This window comes from Musca vetustissima, unplaced genomic scaffold, assembly GCF_032173495.1.
Source record: "Musca vetustissima isolate MV318-11 ecotype Yass unplaced genomic scaffold, APGP_CSIRO_Mvet_v1 utg46834, whole genome shotgun sequence".
Taxonomy (NCBI): Eukaryota; Metazoa; Arthropoda; class Insecta; order Diptera; family Muscidae; genus Musca; species Musca vetustissima.
This window is the reverse complement of record NW_026889345.1, coordinates 54,490-74,529: the sequence shown is the minus strand read 5'-3', so window position 1 is coordinate 74,529 and position 20,040 is coordinate 54,490. Positions and strand designations below refer to the sequence as shown.

The window sequence follows — 20,040 nt, the reverse complement described above, 5'->3', positions numbered from 1 at the left end:
AAACATGTATTTCACCTTCACTTACCTTCAATGGTGAATTGAGGTCAGCATTAAACCCAACCTCAATTATTCAACCCAATTGGAATTATAATTCCGTATCACCATAAGACGTAAAAACGTCATTTAGTTTTGTAGGGACCAATCTCTATTAATAAGGTCATCCAGCACAGACCAGTTGGATATCAGCTGCCGCTCAAGTTTGCTGTCAAAATCCATTATTGTGAATTGACTTCCGTTGTGAAAACGTAAACAAAGTCCAAATTTTGAACACTAGAGTTGGGAATTAACAGGTGACTTTCGCTAGTTGGTTGACTTGATTAATGGATATTGACAGGGACTAACTATTCATACCCTACATGTATTTTGACATACAAATAAGTATCGAGTAGTTGATTTTCGATCGTCAATACCGTGAGACACAGTCAAAAGTATTCACTTGGTTTTTATACCCTATATCTCATATCTCTACTAGCTGAGTCGATCTATACATGTATGTCTGTCCGTCCGTCTGTCCATTATAAATTGTAAACACGATACAGACACAGTTATGAACTAATCTTCACGAAATTTTGCATGTAGGATGGGTTCTGGCCAATGAAGACCACTATTGAAATGGACCAAAAACTTAATTTTTGTCTGGCCAAAACATCGCGAAATTTACATAGAGAAGGGGATCGGGCCAAAGAATAAGCATATCTGTTTTGATAAAAGATCGGTCAATATTTAGCGGGCCAAATGGACCCTGAAAAATGTAAACATTTGTATTCTAAAGCGTATACTTACTCCTGAAGGACATAGACCCAAGAAGTTGATATTATATACCAGAGAAGTGGTTGACCTTTAAATTGATACCAATTATATTGTCATATGTACTCGGATGTTGGAGTTACACTTACGTACGTATTCATATATTATTTAGTAGCCCATTACCACACTAGAGGGCCGAAATATAGCGCTGATCACTTTAAAGTTTTCCATGAGGGTGCAGGAATTATAATATTGGGATGAAGTGGACCGAAAACTTAATTTTTTGTGTGTTTTCGAGTCGATTATAGGCCACAACTGAAAGTCGAACATCACAATACATCCCACGGTGAAGCGAATCTGGAGAAGTAATTAAAAGGGCTGTACAGAATATTAGTAATATTTGTTGACCTCTAGTCGGTCAAGAGGGTGCAAATATCGGGAAATATTGGAAGTTGTGTGGGGTCGGCCCCGTCCGACTATACTGCTCCGCTCACTGGTTTTTTATTTGATATTACTTTAGTCGGCAAATGTCGAAAATAGATTTTGAAAATAGATTTGACCTTTTAGCCAAAGACAAAAATCGAAATGTCTAAAAAATCGACTTTTTGGCTAGAGCAATTATTTATCCCCCTCCCCTTCTCATCAATAAGCATAGCTCTTAACCCAAAATAAGCAAAAGCGATGAACAGCCCAAAGGCAAAAATCAAACATTTTTTTGCGCGTCGGGCCTCTGAAATGTTCCATTTTCTTACATTGTCCAAGTTTGCCACTAAGACTTCGACTTTTTAAAATTCAAAAATTTTGGATATTTTTGGACCAACCTATTTGTCCGTTTTAGATTTATACAATTAAGGGTGTTACCACATGCCACTGGAGCCTTAACATTTTGAAAAGCGTAACTTTATTTTGTAAATTTTGCGACACCTGAACCTATTTGCCCGTGTCAGTATCTCGAATTCATTAAAAATTAAAAAAACAATTTTCTCTAATCTGATGTATGTCTCGAACAAATACCTTCAGCCATTCTAGAGATATGGGCTTTCAAATAGATAAAAAAATAAAGTTTTTTTTCAAAAAATGTGAGTCCTCAGTGGAACGTAACCCAAATAATCTGGGGTATAAACACCTTAGTCATGTTCATATGGATGTTTTAAAATAAAATATTAATTCGGCTGACGGTCAGACAGTGGCTTTCTCGCTAGAAGAAGATATAAAGATGCTATTTTTAAAATGTTTTTTAATTAATTTTCAATTTGTCTTACACAAGTAATTTTTGTCCGTAGTCAATACATGTTCGATGAAGCGCCCACGTTAGTAATATAATAGTACCCTGATTTTTATTATTAATTTATATGAATACTTACTAATCCATATCAAACCGTTTTTTTTTATTTCCAGGTCTTATGGCATTTGGATGCCTTTCGCAGATCCTTCCGGTCATTGAATCAGCATGTTTGCAGTGGCCAAGACTGTATTTTTTGTGCGCTAAAGGTAAGTGAAAAAATTTGTTTCAATTTTTCTAGACACAATCTATTGCCAAGTTTGAAGAGATCACTAAAGAGTTTAGAGCCCTAAAAGTATGCTATAAAATCGTTTGAAATAATTTTTAACAATCCCGAGGAAAGAAAAAAATGGCATTATTTTTGAGTGATCCTCAACAAAGTACAATTCCATCAATTTGGCTCCATCAAAAAGTAAGTCTAGTGTTCACTTGGCTTACTTTTCAACAGTGATGCCAATTTATATCAAACTAGGTATTGTGGACCAGTCCAAAGCCTAGTTTATTATAAATTGGCATCACTCTTAGCGAAGATTATTTTAAGTTTGTCTTTACTTTTAATCGACGTTGCAAACCACTAAATAAATTTATAAGCCTGGCGTCGAAGGCCATTACAAAATGGCATCACTGTCATTAATATTTTTAAAAGTTATGTCATGTATTAGTATTATGTATTATGTAACAACAATAAACTTGGCATCATTTTTTAGTGATCACACTTAAATAACACCTTTTTTGGCTGTACTTAATTTTGGCGAACAGTGAATTTTCTCTCAAACTTGGTAAATAGATTGTGACAAAAATATATATACTTTAATCGTAAAAAATGCATTGTCAAAATTTAAATGTGTGGGTTTGTGTCTCCGTTTTTGAGACATGGTGTTACATATATATTTATTTTTTAAACAAAAAATGTGGTGGAAAATTGTAAAAAAATGTTGGTAAGCGATTTGTTGTAAAAAAAATGAAGTGATGAACATTAATAAGACCTGCATGTTAATGTGAAGAATATATTCCGGCAGGTAAATAAAAATATATTAAAATGTTTTATTTTTTAAGACAATTAAAAAAAAATAAATTTGAAAAACTTCAGAAAAGAATCCAACAAAGATTCTGTAAAAATGGAAATAAATAATAATATTAATGTAAAAGTGATATAATGAATACTTAGGTGATATCTTATTGACGAGGTACTTAGAAACTGAAAGCAATGGCATGGTCTTATATAGAGGTTTAGACCAATTTTTGGTATTTTGCTGGTTCATCTTTTTACATACTCCCATTTAATGGTTTTGTCATATTTTAGGACATATTTTACAAACAAAATGTCATTGATAATACTGGTCTATAATATTGGCCGCATTTACCAACCGAAGTGGCTTCTCTTTGACCTAGACAAAATTCACCATTTTTCTTAATAAAAATGCACTAATAGGCATGTTGATCAATGAATTAAATTATATTCTTTCTTATATGTGAACATGAGCATATTAACTTAAAATTAATCCAATAAAATAAACAATTTTTATGTGAATTCAATATAAAAAATAATGATTGTTAAACAAAAGCAATTGCAACCTCACAGTGAAACGTCTCCAAGATAACAGTTTTTGTATAACAAACTGATTGTTTTGATGGTTTATACTTAGTATCTTTTACAGCTTTCAGCTTGCCGGAATAGATTTTACCATGCTTTCCGTGTAAGATTGTCAGATTTTTCCCCTATTCTCTTTGTAAATCATTTTTAAGACTTGGTATACTTGAGATGCTATAGCTTCTAATTTTTTTTTCCAAAAATACTCTGAGGAGTTGTTTGAATCATTTCTGGACAATTTTAAAGTATCCATTCTTGAACGATTTGGGACTTGTGTTTGGGGTCATAATTTTGATAAAATTAGAATATTGTCCCCAATCTCAATTTTTCAGCTCAACATTTCAAATTATCTTTTAGAATGTTTAAATAATAAATCTTATCCATAATTCCTTCAATAAAAACGAGATTTCCTACTCCGGCAGCGCTCATACATTCCCATACTTTTATGAGGCCACCTCCGGCTTTACATCGCATAATATTTGTAATGGCCTCTTCAGAAGTTTTACTTACCATATAGAATTCAGCTAATACATTACCCATAAAGAAATCGCAAAAATAATAACAGTATTTTTTTGTATAAAGTACATAAGGGTATATTTATTTTCCCGCCAAAATCTTTAGCAAATATTACACACCCATATGCGGAAGCAATTTTATACCGACATAAGGTGACCACTTGTAAGAAATTTCACAGTACTAACTGTTTTTTTCCAAAATACGCCCTGAAAATTGAACAAAAACCGATACTTTAAGACAATCTGCAATAAGACATTCACTTTTATTTTCACACAGTCATAATTTCCACCTTTCCTCTGTCCAAAACGACACATTGGACACCAGATGAACACAAAATGAAAACCATTTTCAAGAAAAAAAAATAATTTTCCTTAACAATTTTCCACAATCTAATTGTTACGTTTTACAACAACTCTATGGTCAATAGCTAGGCTGGGTAATTATCAACCACTTGCACATTTGTTAGAAATGCGTGATTATTTTTTTCTTTTCAAGAGTGTTTTCCCTCTTGATCTCTGGGAGGGCAGGTAGGTTGTTGTATGGCTCAACAACTTGGTCAAAAAGGTTTTCCATAGATTTGATTTTTCTTTGGCCAGGGGAAAACATGTGCGTGTTTCACTAAGTCGTCTTTTTTTCATTAACACACAATAAAATTCCCACACCAAGTTGTACAGGGTGAAATGGATTTATGCGAAATATGTTTCCATCGGAGGGGGAAATTTCTTATTACACATTTGTTTGGTTTCCAGAGGTTTAGAAGAATAAGAAAAAATCCGAAAAACAATTAGTTGGACATGTGTTTTAGCAATTTGCCAGATTCTTAAAACGGGGAGGGGGAAAATTTGAAAATTTCTTATGAGACAACATGTGACTCTCGTAGGTTTGTTGCTTAAGTCTTTTGTTTTAATAATACCGGCAGCAACGATGTAAAACGATCATGAAGAGCATAACTAACTACGATAATTATATTTTTTACACATTTTATTTGTTTGTTGGTTTTTGTTGTTATTGTAATATTTACGAGCAGATTGGTTTATTAAAATGTTAAACAAAATACCGATTGCTAATAAAACATTTTAATTTATATTCTAGGTAATTTATGGCTTTGTGTGATTGTCACGTTTTATTGTTGTGAGTGTGTATGTTTTTCCTTAGTATCTTCTTCATAAAATGTAATACAAGTTTCAATTGTCATTTGTAGGGGGGAGAGGGATAAATAAATTTAACCTTTTCCAGTTATATTTAAGCGGTTCGGAATTATTGCAGTAAAAAAACAAAAGACTTAAGCCACAAACTTAGTATTACAATCACCATTGATTTTTATAATATCCACCATAAGGAATGGAATATTAACATTCCGTTTGCAACACTTTTAAATATTTGTCGGGAGTTCCAGATAATCGTACCACCCCCAACATTCGGTATGTGGGTCATGTTTCAAGGGTAGCCCCCATATAAAATTGACCCAAGTTTCAGGGTAGCCCTCATATAACGATACTCCACAATATAAGGTATTTTAAGGGTTTTGTACAGGTTTTCCACAATAATTGTTTGTAATTTCGGAATATATCGGTCCACGTTTTGGTGTGGGCCACATATAACGGTACTCCCAATATTCGGTATTTTGGAGATTTTTGATAGTTTTCCAACTGAATTGAATCTAATTTGTTATTTTGGGTTACCATTGTATAGCACATCTACTTACCAAAAATTGATTAAAATTGAGCAAATTTCAGGGTAGTCCCCATGTTACGGTACCCCTCAATATTCAATATTTTGGGAATTTAGGTCACGTTTTTCATCTGGATTGGCTGTAATCTGGTATTTTCGGTTCTCATTGAAAAATTTATATCCGTACCAAAAATTGTTAACATTTACCCAAGTTTCAAGATAGGCCCCATATAACGGTACCCCCCATTATTCGGTATGTTGAGAATTTATGACACGTTTTTCATCCGAATTGGCTGTAATTTGGTATTTTGTGTTCTCAATGAATAACTCATATCTGTACCAAAAATTATTAATATAGATCCAAGTTTCAGGGTAGCCCCCATTTAACGGCACCCCTCAATATTCGCTATTTTGGGAATTTAGGGCACGCTTTTCATCGGGATTGGCTGTAATCTTGTATTTTGGGTTCTCATTGAATAACTCATATCCGCACCAAAAATTATTAATATTGATCCAAGTTTCAGGGTAGCCCCCATATAACGGTACCCCCATTATTCTGTATTTTGGGGATTTTGGATAGGGGTTTCATCCGAATTGGCTGTAATTTGGTATTTTGGGCTCTCAATGAATAACTCATATCCGTACCAAAAATTATTAATATTGATCCAAGTTTCAGGGTAGCCCCCATATAATGGTACCCTCTAATTTTCGATATTTTGGGGATTTTGGATAGAGGTTTCATCCGAATTGGCTGTAATTTGGTATTTTGGTTTCTGATTGAATCACACATGTCCGTACTAAAAATTTTTAATATAGACTCGAATCTCAGGGTAGCCCCCGTATAACGGTACCCTCCAATATTCGATATTTTGAGGATTTTGGATCGGTAATGCAACTGAATTGGCTGTAATTTAGTATTTTGGTTTCTGATTGAATCACACATGTCCGTACTAAAAATTATTAATATAGACCCAAGTATCAGGGTAGCCCCCATATAACGGTACCCTGCAATATTCGATATTTTGGGGATTTTGGATAGGTAATGCAACCGAATTGGCTGTAATTTGGTATTTTGGTTTCTGATTGAATCACACATGTTCCTATTAAAATTATTAATATTTTCCCAAGTTTCAGGATAGCCCCCATATAATAGTACCCTCCAATATTCGATACTTGGGGGATTTTGGACACATCTTTCTACCGAATTGGCTGTGATTTGGTATTTTTGGGCCCATACCAAATATTATTTATATTGACTCTAGTTTCAGGAAACCCACAGTATTCGGTATTTTGGATACGTTTTTCAATCAAATTGGCTATAATTTGGTATTTTGGATTCTCATATCGGTATCACCACATCTCCGCACTTAAAATTATTAATATTGACTCAAGTCGGTATTTTGAGAATTTTGGACACATTTTCAACCGAATTAACTGTAATTTGGTATTTTGTATTCTCATTGGATGTCAAATCTCACTACCAAAAATATCAATATTGATCTCCGTTTTATTATAGCCCCATATAACGCACTATAGGTCAAATGACCGGTTTTTCTGTGCAAAATTGGAGAAAATCAAAGTGTCGTTCTTCACGATTTGTTGTTGTTTTTGTATTTAGAACACTCTAAAATAGAGACACGTGATATTAATTAGTGCTTAATATAAAATACCTTTACACAGCTGGCCGTGCAAGTCGCTCAATACAATTTATTCTTTAAATATGGTTATATTTCTGTGGGGCTTAGTCAAATTTGAGTGCGTATTATTTCGATTGTGTTTACAATAATTAATTAGTGTAAAATGAAAAATATAGATGCAAGTGAGCATTTTTATATTAAATCAAAACATTTTTATGTTTGCGACACTATACTTGAAAATAACCCTTTAGTCTATGAAGACTTTAAAAAGTTAATGTAATTTGATAGATTGACTTTCAGTAGGCTATTAAAAAAAATGACCCAATATGACCTCTTTGGAATTTTGCACAAAAATTAAGTGACAAGTAATGAGTTAATTTAAATTTATTTCAAGTTGCGATTTTTTGCGTTTTGCGAGTAATGCCTCTTTTATCTAGGCAACCTCCGTATAAAATATCGAACTTTTTGAAATATGGCGAAAAGAAGGTAACAAAAAGAAAAAACCTGGTGCTGTTTTCAAACATGTAGTGAGCATAATTGCTGTCGACAACATTTCGGATGAAAGAGAGAAATTTTTAAAGCAAATAGTACATTCATTTTGCTTAACATTAGCGCAAAATTTGGAAAAATGTCACAGAAAGATGAATGCTTTCAAAGCCAACCAGTAAGGAAAGATCAAAAGTCAGACTGGACCGACTATATGATACCCTTTACCACTTTGGGTACAAACAAAAAATGATAATTTGTACAATATCCTGTTGATAGAAGAGACATACCATCTTTGGATGACCATTAACATGGAATCGGGTAAAAAACAAATGTGATCTACATAGATATTGTAGCCAATAAAAACCATACACATGACATTCTGAAATCTATAAGAAAATTGCATGCCAATCGCATGAATATTGAAAGTTTGGTGCACCATTTACCAAAAATCTCAATATGGACCGATTTCCAGGAAAACTTCATAGATGCCAAACTCGACTGAATTCAGTACGCTGTGCAAAATTTCGTTTAAATCGGACCATTATTGGGAGTTTGGTGCACCATTTACATAAAATCGGACGAAACTATATATGTGTGCTATATATAAATTTGGACCGATTTCAACAAAACTTCACAGATGTCAAACTCGATTAAATTCCGAACGCTGTGCTACATTTTGTCCCAATCGGGCAAACAGTTTGGTGCACTATTTACATAAAATCGGACGAAACTATATATGGGAGCTATATCTAAAACTGAATCGATTTCAACAAAACTTGGCACATATCAATCTAGACCTAATTCAATACTCTGTGCAAAATTTAGTGTAAATCGGACCATTATTGGCAGTATGGTGCACCATTTACATAAAATCGGACGAAAATATATATATGGGAGCTGTATCCAAATCTGAACCGATTTCTTCCAAATTCAAAAATAACGATTCAAGTAACAAGAAAATCAGTTGCGCCAAATTTCATGACGAATACTATGATTTTGTTGCCGCTATTAATTTTGCACAGAAAAAGTGGTCATTTGACCTATAGTGTAACGGTAGGCCCACTAATAGATATTTTGAGATTTTCAATCATCCTTTTCTCACCTCTTTTTCGGTATATTCATGGTCCTATCATAACACGAGTTTTCTCCTAGGAGCCCCCATTAATTGTAGATGTTACTCTTGTCATCCACATAGTGGAGGATATAAAAAGTTCGGCTCTACCGAACCAGATTTTTTTCCTTTTTATGATTTTATTGCCAACCATAAATGGTTTAAGTTAATTTCAAATTGTTAGGGATGGTAATACCTTTACGACACTTCACCCCGCCAAAAACCGTCACAATTACAATTTATGTAAATACCGTTACTATGACTGTTCCTGTTTTCCTAAGAATTGATGCTAACGGAACTAAAGTAATAAAACACATATCAACCTTCCTTTACATACATAGGTATGTGAGCGAGCTCACATGCATGCCGTATGCACTCTTTGATGTAGGTGGGTGGTTCTTTACCAAGAATTAGCATATCATTCAGTGGTTTATCGCTATTCCATGAAATGAAATACACAATAATTGTCACGGTCATTGTGGCTATGTATGTGCATGTGTGTTTGTTTTTTTTCATTTGAATTATTATTAATTTTTATTACCTGTTAATGCTTAGTCATTCACACACACATACATACGTACATGCAGGGTACTTGTCATTTCCAAGAGTGGGTTTAGTTTCTCTTACTTTTTGCGTAATTAAAGTGGTTGTCCTTTTGTTTATATATTTTAATTTTTGGGAATTTTCTCTTCATTAAAATTACAAGGCTAACCTTTTTTCCTTTTTACCCCCTTTACATACCCTTACATATGAGTTGAGTCTGTTTCCCATTTAGTCCTATGAAATATGACCATTTCACACACATATAATTATCCAAAACATTAAAGTAATCAAGTGCTAACTAGGCATTACCTTGTAATTACCGAGCGGATTTCATGTGAAAATTAATGACCACCATTTTCCATTGTGAGCTGGGAAAATCTGTAAATCACTCATTTTATTTAAACAGGAGGGTTGTTCAAAAAGATTGGCGCCTATTGCGCCAAGCAAAGGATTTGTTTGTTTTGCGTTTTGTAATTAATGGAATTTTATAATCGAGGAGATATATGATTATTTGAATAACTTTACTGACTCTATATAATTAATTAATGAAATAGATAAATAATTTATACATATAGAAATAATTCTTTGATAAAAGATTCAGATCATTTATCATAACCTAATGTGGTTATGAAAAATTTATAGACCTCCCTTCATCACATTATTCAAAAATTAATATACAAATTTCGATCATTTTTTATACACCTCCAAAATGAAGCCCTTATTAAAAAGAATGGTCGGGATATTTATGTATATAAATATGCAAAATTACAAAGTTACTCACGTTGGAAAATTCAGCGAGGAATGTTAGCATAACGAGCATGTGCGGGACATTTATATAGGGGATTATGTCAAAATATTGCCTAATATTAATAATGTTCTGTTCCAAAGACTCGAAATGCGTCCTTATAGCAATAATGCTCAGAAAAATACAAACAATTTTGACAATTTTCTGGAAAGTGAATCCATCCATCAAGAATCCGTTAGCCCTAAATTTCCCGTCCTAACCAAATCGCTTGGAAAATGAAACCAAAACTATTAAAGTACCTAAAATGGGGACGTGTCTTTATATGGGGGCCAATGTTAAAACAAGACCTATACAGACAATTTTCCCCAGGAAATTTGTTTATCCTCCAAAATTTCGGAATGCTCTGCAAAAATAAGACTAAGCCTATCAAACCAGACATATTAAAGTACGTTAAATGGGCAGGGATCTAAATGGGGTCAATATTAAAAAAAGTACCTATAGAGACAATTTTCTCCAGCAAATTTGTTTACCCTACAAGAATTCGGAATGTTGTGGAAAGATAGGACTAGACCTACTAAAAATATCTAAAATCGAGCGGGACCCTTATATAAATGCGGATGAAACCTTCATATTAACAAATAAGTTTAAAACTATGTTAACTTCGGCCCTGCCGAATTTTTTATACTCTCCGCCATGAGGAAGACATTCAAAATATGTAAAATTAATGGGTGCTCCTAGGAGAAATTCAGGTTATGATATGATCGAGAATACATCGAAGAAGAGGTGAGAAAAACATGATAACTTATTAGTGGGGGTAGCGTTTTATGGGGATCAATATCGATCATTTTCGGTACTAAAATTTTACAGTCAATGAGAATACAAATTACAGCCAATTCCTGTTGAAAACCCTGTCCAAAATTCAGAAAATACCGACATGGATCAATATAAATTATTTTTAGGGGGCTTCTAGAAAAAAAAATCATCTTATGATAATCTAGAGTATATCGAAGAAGAGTTTAGAAAAAAATGATAACTTAATAATGGGTCTAGCGTTTTATGGGTATCAATATCATCATTTTCGATACTAAAATTTTACAGTCAATGAGAATACAAATTACAGCCAATTCCTGTTGAAAACCCTGTCCAAAATTCTGAAAATACCGACATGGATCAATATAAATTATTTTTAGTATAGAGATGTGGGGGCTACCCGGAAACTCGAGACAAGCCGAACTATTAAATTACAGCCAATTCGGTTGGAAAACGAGCCCAAAATACCGAATATTGTAGAGTATCTTCATATGAGTTAATTTTAATCATTTTTGGTACGGATATGTTTTATATACCAAATTACAGGCAATTCCTTTGGAAAATGTGTCCAGAATTCCAAAAACGCCGTATATTGGGGCGTACCGCTGTGTGGGGCCTACCCTGAAACATGGGTCCTTATTAATAATTTTTGTTACGAAAATGTGCTATTCGATGATAATCTAAAATTCTAAATTACAGGCTATTCGGTTATAAAACCTGTCCCGAATATTGGTATGGTATTTTTGGGATGTAGATGTGCTATACAATGATAATCCAAAATACTTAATTACAGAGAAATTCGTTTGGAAAACACATCCAAAATCCCCAAAATACCGAATATTGAGGGGGAATATGGGGACTACCCCGAAACTTGGATCAAGTTTAATATTTTTTGGTACGTTTATGTGTTATTCAATGATAAACCCAAAATACTAAATTACAGCCAATTCATTTGGAAAACGTGTCCAAAAAATTACCGTTATATGTGTTTTATGTGTTATTCAATGATAAACCCAAAATACTAAATTACAGCCAATTCGTTTGGAAAACGTATCCATAGTCCTCAAAATAACGAATATTGGATATCGTTATATGGGGGCTACACCAAAACGTGGGCCGATTTGCAATACCAAACATTATAGTAATACTAGGAATGTTTGTGCGAAATTTCTGAGCTCTGTCTTAAATATTGTGATCTCTATGTGATTTCAACAGGCGGACCCGCATAAATTGACATAGAATTTTGTTTTTGATCAAGAATATATAAATTTTGTGGGGTCTCCGGTGAATATTTCGAGGTGTTACAAACGAAATGACAAATTCTATATACACTCCACCTTATGGAACATTGGTCTGGGACCTTGGACATACCGAAAACGACACGTTACGGTGGAAAACCATGTCTGATATAATCAAAATATGAATATCGTTATATGGGCTCTAGCCGGAAACTTGGACCAGTATTAATTAATTGATAGGATGATTTTCAACTCTATGCAAATCCAAAATAATCGAATTACCACCAATTTGACTAAAAACGATGTCCAAATGTCCCCAAAACACCAAAATTAGGTAGGTGCGAGGTTATATCGGGACTACCGGATATAAGCACATCTCATATAAGAAAAAACCGCATATAAGAAAGATTATCAAAAACACCGAGCTTATACTTTCTTATATCCGATGATTCCATATAAGAAAAAAACGCATATAAGAAGCAAATCTCCGGCTTTCTTATATCCGATATCTACTGTATAAAGTTAACAAATATTAATTATTTTTGGTTGGTAGATGAGACTCTAAAATATGAATACAAAGCTAATTCGTTTGAAAAACGTCTTCTAAAGCCTAAAAATATCGAATAACAGACACAGGTTTCTGTTATATTGGTTGAATTCATACGAATATCGATATCTAGTCTATTAAATATCGGCCTATCTCTAATTTCGTCTTGCAGTATTTACTATATGGTTCAAAAAATAATGACAAAAAGCCGACCATATACTCGAGTGAGAAGGACGATGTATTTTACAAAAATATTCCTGATTCGATTTTACTAAGAGATGTCAGGTCAAAAAATATTATACCTTCTGTTCTTCTATAGAGACTCCATTCAGTTCTTCTATATAGACTCCAATATGCACGTCTATAATGACTCCTACTATCGGCTCGTCCAGAAAGACTCATTTTGGCTTTCCTATAAAGACTTTCAGACATTTCAGTTCGCCCAAAAAGACAGTCTTCTTCAGCTCGCCTACAAAGACTCCCTTCATCTCTTTTGTATAAAGTCCTTATCTTCATACAAATTTGAACTATAACGAATTGTCCTTCTGGGTTTTGAATTTTCAACCCCTCTGAACTATAAAAAAATATTACCTCTTCAACTCTTCTATAGAGACTCCATTCTGCTCGTCTATAATGGCTCCCACTATCAGCTCATCCTTAAAGACTCATTTTTTTTATAAAGATTCCCAGACTTTTTAGTTCGTCTTCACCTCGCACATAAATACTCCCATTCGACACTTCTATATAAAGCCCTTGTCTTTATCAAAACTTGACCTTTAACGAATTTGTTTTTCTGGGTTCCCAATTTTCAAACCGCCAGCCCTTTAAAAAATATTATCCCTTCAGCTGTTCTATTGATATTCCAATCTGCACGTCTATAAAGACTTCCGCTATCAGCTCGTCTATAACACTCATTTGGGCTTTCCTATAAAGATTACTGGATATTTCTGTTTGTCTTTAGCTCGCCTATAAAGACTCTCTTTACCTCTTTTTTTTATAAATACCTTGTCTATATGAAAACATAACCTTTAACGAATTTATCCCTTTGGGTTCTTAATTTTCAACCACTCAGACCTATACAAAATAATATCTCTTCAGCTCTTCTGTAGAGATTCAATTCTGCTCGTCTATAAAATCAGCAAATAAAATGTCGAATTTATTCGAATATATACCAGAAATATGAAGTAAAAATTTACAAATAAGTATCCTCAATAAAAAAAATTGAAAAAAAATCCGCCAAATAAACCTCTTCCTCTCTTTTAAAAGAAAATAAACGTTATTTCTTTATCTAAATGATCATTAACTCCCACCGAACACTGCATTACCAACGGAACAAATAAAATACATACATCCACATACATAAACTGAACTTCGAAGTTCGTAACAATCGTTACGAACGTCATTATCAACATGGAAATAAGCTATGGTAGAAGACAACAACATGTTGTTCTTCAGGCAAGTATTTGTTGCTGGCTGTTGAGAGCACACACAGTATTCAGCTGTTTTGTGTTGCAATACAAAACCGAAGACTTCTCGACGAAAACTTTTTCCTACAGACCCAAGCGACGAAACTGTACTTTTATCCACTCGATGCGGACAGAACTTGAAAAGAGAGACCCACCAAGTGAGCGGCGGACCAAGTTTGTAAATGAAACAATGACGACAGCAAACAAACAAACACACACACACATACACTGTTAGCTAAGAAGTAGTAAACAAAGACAGAAAAGGGTAGAAGACGATGGTGGAGAATAAAAAAAACAACACACTTAAGAAAATCACAAAACAGAAAAACAGACTTAACAAAACAGAAACGAACACACAGACACGTTCAAACACATACACACACAAATACAAATTTGTAGCTCAAGCCAAGAATAAAGGTATGATCTGTATATATTGAAATAAGCCAAACAATATTTAACGGTGGGTTCGGGGAGGGCAGCGCCGAGCAGAGCAACGAGTTGCTGGAAGTTGTTTGAATAATAATCAGAAAATAAAATACAACAACACAAAAATAAAACATCAAGGGTCTTGTGGTGTTGAATTTAACATGGAGCCATCCGTGCACACATGGACATGGGCAGCATGATGGTCTCCATATCTAATGCCTTATGGCTCATGACAATTTTCCGGTGAACCTAAAAGGAAAAACTATGAAATGAACACCGGTCGCCAACACCAGCGACATGAAAACGAAAACAACAACAACATTTAATACAATGGTGAGAATGGAAGAGCAACAAAAGCAAGTTTTCTGTTCGTTTTTTTTCTGCAAAATTTCTTTGAACATTTTCCTGAGATGTTGTTGTTCCGTCAAACAACTTCTGTACTCCAACACTTCTTGTTTGAAACTGAAATGCAAAAAAAAAAAAAAAACTGAAGTGAGTTTCGTAAAGGTGACGACGACGATGATGATGATCGTTTTCATGAACTTGATGAGGGTGTTACCGTTGTTGCCGTTGTTACCCGGTTCCTATGCTCTTAAGCGTGTTGCTGGAAATGATGATATTCTATTAACTTCCCCGGTTACTTCCCAAACAAAAACTTGGTTACTAACAAAAAACAACAACATCACTGTTTTTTTTTTTTGTTTTCCTCCCTTTACCATGTTCCTGCCTTTTTGGTGTTAATATTTCTGTTTTTGTTGTTTTGGCAGATTTCTTTTGTTTTTCTTTGGTAGTAGTTTGTAAAGAAGAGTTCTGAAACTTTGTCGGGAATAAATTAGAATATTATTAACTTAATGTTTAATTAGCAGCAACAATATCAAGAAAAAAAACAAAACATTGAGGTGATGGGAAATTTATACCAACTTCGGAATATAGAACCGGAACATAGAACGAGATTTAGTATTTTATTAGAAGAGTTTCAATAGGAAGACCATTTTGGTTCTTTATACCCTCCATCAAAAGCTGAAATATATATTAAATGTGTCATTCCGTTCGCAACATCTCGAAATATTTACCGGAAACCCTATAAAATATAGGCCCATATAACAGGCTGAAATTTTGTATTTTGGGTTGCAAATCGTTTTACCAAAAATTATTAATTTTTGGTTCACTCTTTTGGTAGCATAGCCATATAACGGTACATCCCAAACTTCAGTATTTTGGAAAATTTTCACATTTTTTTTTCAATAAAATTAGCAATTATTATTTAATATTTGGGGTATATTCCGGAATTATGCAGAATTTGTGGGATTCCGTTTTTCATTCGATTCGGCTTCATAAATTACAAATTTATTGGTCGATCTTCGGGTATATCCCGCTAGAAAGGTCCAGACCATTTATAAGTATTTCGATGGTTTTAGGTCAATTTCCCAATATCAAGATGAAGACTGACTCGTTTTTCAAAAAAATAAAAACATCTGTCTTCCTATTAGTGGACCTTCCGGTCTACTATTGAGTAATCTTCGGATCTTCTATTACAGTATCCACCAAGTTGGCTCCATAAATTACAAATTTATTGGTCGATCTTCGGGTATATCCCGCTAGAAAGGTCCAGACCATTTATAGGTATTTTGATGGTTTTAGGCCCATTTCCCAACTTCAAGATGAAGGCCGGCCCGTTTTCCAAAAAATGAAAACATCTGTTTTCCTATTAGTGGACCTTCCGGTGTACTATTAAATAATCTTCTGATCTTCTATTAGAGTATCCCCTGGTCATCCCTCGTTGGTCATGTTCTTCTGTGTGTGCCTTTGTTAAAATTGCGATGAAGCTTGCAGTATTTAAGATACACCTTTGAAATTCAGCACATGTATTGCTAACGGTCTTTAGGATGTTTGGCATTGCAAATGGGATATATCGGTCCATGTTTTTGTGAAGTCCCCATATAACGGTATTCGTTATCTAGGGGATTTTGGGCATGTTTTCAATCCTAATTGGCTGTAATTTCGTATTATGGGTTCTCATTGAATAAAACATATCCGTACGAAAAATTATTAATATTGATCCATGTTTTATGTTAGACCCCATATAACTGTACCTCCTAATATTCGGTATTTAAAGGATTTTGGGCACGTTTGCCTGCAATTTGGTATTTTGGGTTCTCATTGAATATAACATCTCCGTACCAAAAATTATTAATATCGATCCAAGTTTCAGGTTAGCCCCTATATAACTGTACCTCCCAAATATTCGGTATTTAAAGGATTTTTGGCAGGGTTTTCAACAGAATTGTCTGCAATTTGGTAATTTGTGTTCCCATTGCATAACACATATCCATACACTATATTATTAATATTAGCCCAAGGATCAGGGTAGCCCCCGTATAACGGTACCTCCCAATATTCGATATTTTGAGGATTTTTGGACACGTTTTCCAAACGATTTGGCTGTAAATTGGTATTTTATGTTCGCATCGAAGAGAACATCTTCTTACCAAAAATTATTAATATTGTTTCAAATTAGCCCCCATATATCGGTACCTCCCAATATTCGGAATTTATGAGATTTTGGTTTTTATTTTATATTCTAATTTCACTTCACCACCAAATATATCAATATTGATCTCCGTTTTATTATAGCGCCACTATTTTGAGAATTTCAATCATCGTTTTCTCACTTAGTTTTCGGTATGTTCAAGGTCCTCTCATAACAAGAGTTTTCTCCTAGGAGTCCCCATTACTTACTTAGCTGGCTTGTTACAGAACGGTTGATCCATAAGCCGAGCTCAAAAAAAGATTTCCAAGCGCGTCGGTCTTGTGCGCAAGTCCACCAATTTGGAAGACCACGTTCCAAGATGTTGTTTTCTACTTGGTCTTTCCATCTAATTCGTGGCCTTCCCCTTCTACGGGAACCATCTGTAGGCTCATTTTTATATGCCTTTTGAGCTGGGGCATCTTCATTCATCCGCACAACATGGCCTAGCCACCGTAGTCGCTGCAGCTCAATACGACTGACTATGTCGATGTCCGCGTATAAATTGTAAAGCTCGTGGTTCATTCGATGCCGATATTCACCGTCGACGCAGATCGGCCCGTAGATCTTTCGGAGAATTTTTCTCTCAAACACCCCAAGAGCTGCCTCATCTTCCGATCCATATAATAGCACGGGTAGTATCAGCGTCTTGTAGAGTGTGAGTTTGGTCTGGCGGGAGGGGGCCTTGCTTTTGAGTTGTTTGCTCAGACCATAGTAGTATCTGTTGGCCATTACTATCCTTCTGGGAATTTCAAAACTGATGTCATTCGTTTTATTTATGGCGGTACCAAGGTATATAAAGTCTTTAACTACCTCGAAGCTGTAGTTCTCAAGTTCCAAAGTTGACCCGAGTCTACTGGACGTCTTGCGCATTGATACCATCAGCTTGGTCTTCTCGCCGTTTACTGCCAGACCCACTTTGGCAGACTCCTTTTCAATTTGTTCTAAGGTGGCTGTTAGCGCTCCCAATGTTCGACCCATTATATCGATGTCATCGTCGTAGGCGAGTAACTGGTGTTGTTTGGTGTACAGAGTGCCATTTCTGTTCACCTTTGCGTCTCGTATGACCTTTTCCAGTAGGATGTCAAAAAGATCACACGACAAACTGTCACCTTGTCTGAATCCTCGTTCGGTATTGAAGGGCTCCGATAGGTCCTTTCCTACTTTAACGGCTGACCTTGTGCCACTTAAAGTTATCCTGCATAGCCGTATTAATTTTGCAGGAATGCCGAACGCAGACATGGCTTTAAACACCTCTGAACGGATAGGGCTGTCGAATGCGGCTTTATAGTCGACAAATAGGTGGTATGTGTCGATGTGTTTTTCGTGGGTCTTTTCCAGGATTTGGTGCAGAGTGAAAATCTGGTCAATGGTGGATTTGCCAGGTCTGAGGCCGCATTGGTATGATCCGATGATGTCATTAACCATTGGCTTCAATCGTTCACACAGCACACTGGATAGCACTTTATATGCGATGGGAAGGAGACTTATTCCCAATTAGAAGAGGAGTCCCCATTAATTTTAGATATGTTGATGGTGATCCTAAATTTTTGCACAAAACATTTTACAATGTCCTTTAAAAGTCCCGCTCGATTTTATATATTTTGAATGGCCACTTCATGGTGCAGAATATACAAAATTCTGACCGACCGAACTAAATACAATTTTATTTAATTTCGTGCACTATTGATGATACAAAATAGTCATGGTGTTTCCCCTCTCCACTACTTCCCATAACCAACTACCTCCACACACACATCATTGCATGACATGATAAGTTTTGGGCTCTCACGGGCTTTATAAACTTCCTATCAAAAACTATTAACACTGACTTAAGTTTCAGGTTAGGTACTATGTAGAGGTCTCCCCATTATTCGGCATCGATTTTCAAGTGAATTGAATATTTTAGATCTTTATTGGTTGCTAAATCTTTTTACCAAAAATTTAACATGACATTGCCCCTTTTAGAAGTCCCGCTCGATTTAAGATATTTTGTGGAGGGTATACAAACTTCGGGCCGACCAAACTTAACGACATTTTTTTATTTGTTAAAATTATTTTTTTTTTAATTTCGTGCACTTTTGATGATACAAAATAGTCATGGTCTTTCCCTTCTCCCCTACACGATCCCAAACTTCCCATAATTAACTACCTCCACTCATCCCTTTCCATGACATGATAACTTATTCTTAAAGATAGTCAAAAGAAAAAAAACAATAACTAGAAAAAAAGTAACGTCTATTTTGTTTTTGTGTGTTTTATTTTCTTATGAAAATTAATAAGAAAAACACGCAGACACCAATACACACAAACACACCCACCCATACATACATGCAAGTCAAGTGATCTAATTGTGAGAATCTCCCACGCATTGTCTGTTATTTTTTTGTAGAGTTGAACTTTATTTTTCCACTCCAACAAGTTTGTAAAGATCACAACGAGAACAACAACAACAGTAATATGGACTAGAAGAAACCCCCAAGAAACCATGATGCATATACATATATTAATATTGTTGGTGTTGTTGTTTTTTCTTTCATTTTAATTGTTTTAAAGTTTGGTCTGAATAAGTTATCTTATTTTGTTCTTGTTGTTGTTCCTATGGTTTGGTTTTAATACCACTTGGCACTGGGTTGCATGTGAGCTGCTAGTTTAAACCAAAACTTAAGAAACAACAACAAACAAGAAAACTCA

At 34.6% G+C, this 20,040-nt stretch overlaps 1 protein-coding gene across 1 annotated transcript in view; it reads left to right on the top strand.

Moving 5' to 3' along the window:
- Window positions 1-20,040, top strand: part of LOC133337078 (inactive ubiquitin carboxyl-terminal hydrolase 53-like) — a 108,023-nt gene that overhangs the window by 35,408 nt on the left and 52,575 nt on the right. The window contains exon 2 of the mRNA XM_061545343.1: window positions 2,146-2,238. Within this exon, the coding sequence (XP_061401327.1) occupies window positions 2,146-2,238 (93 nt within the window). The remainder of the gene's footprint in view (window positions 1-2,145; window positions 2,239-20,040) is intronic.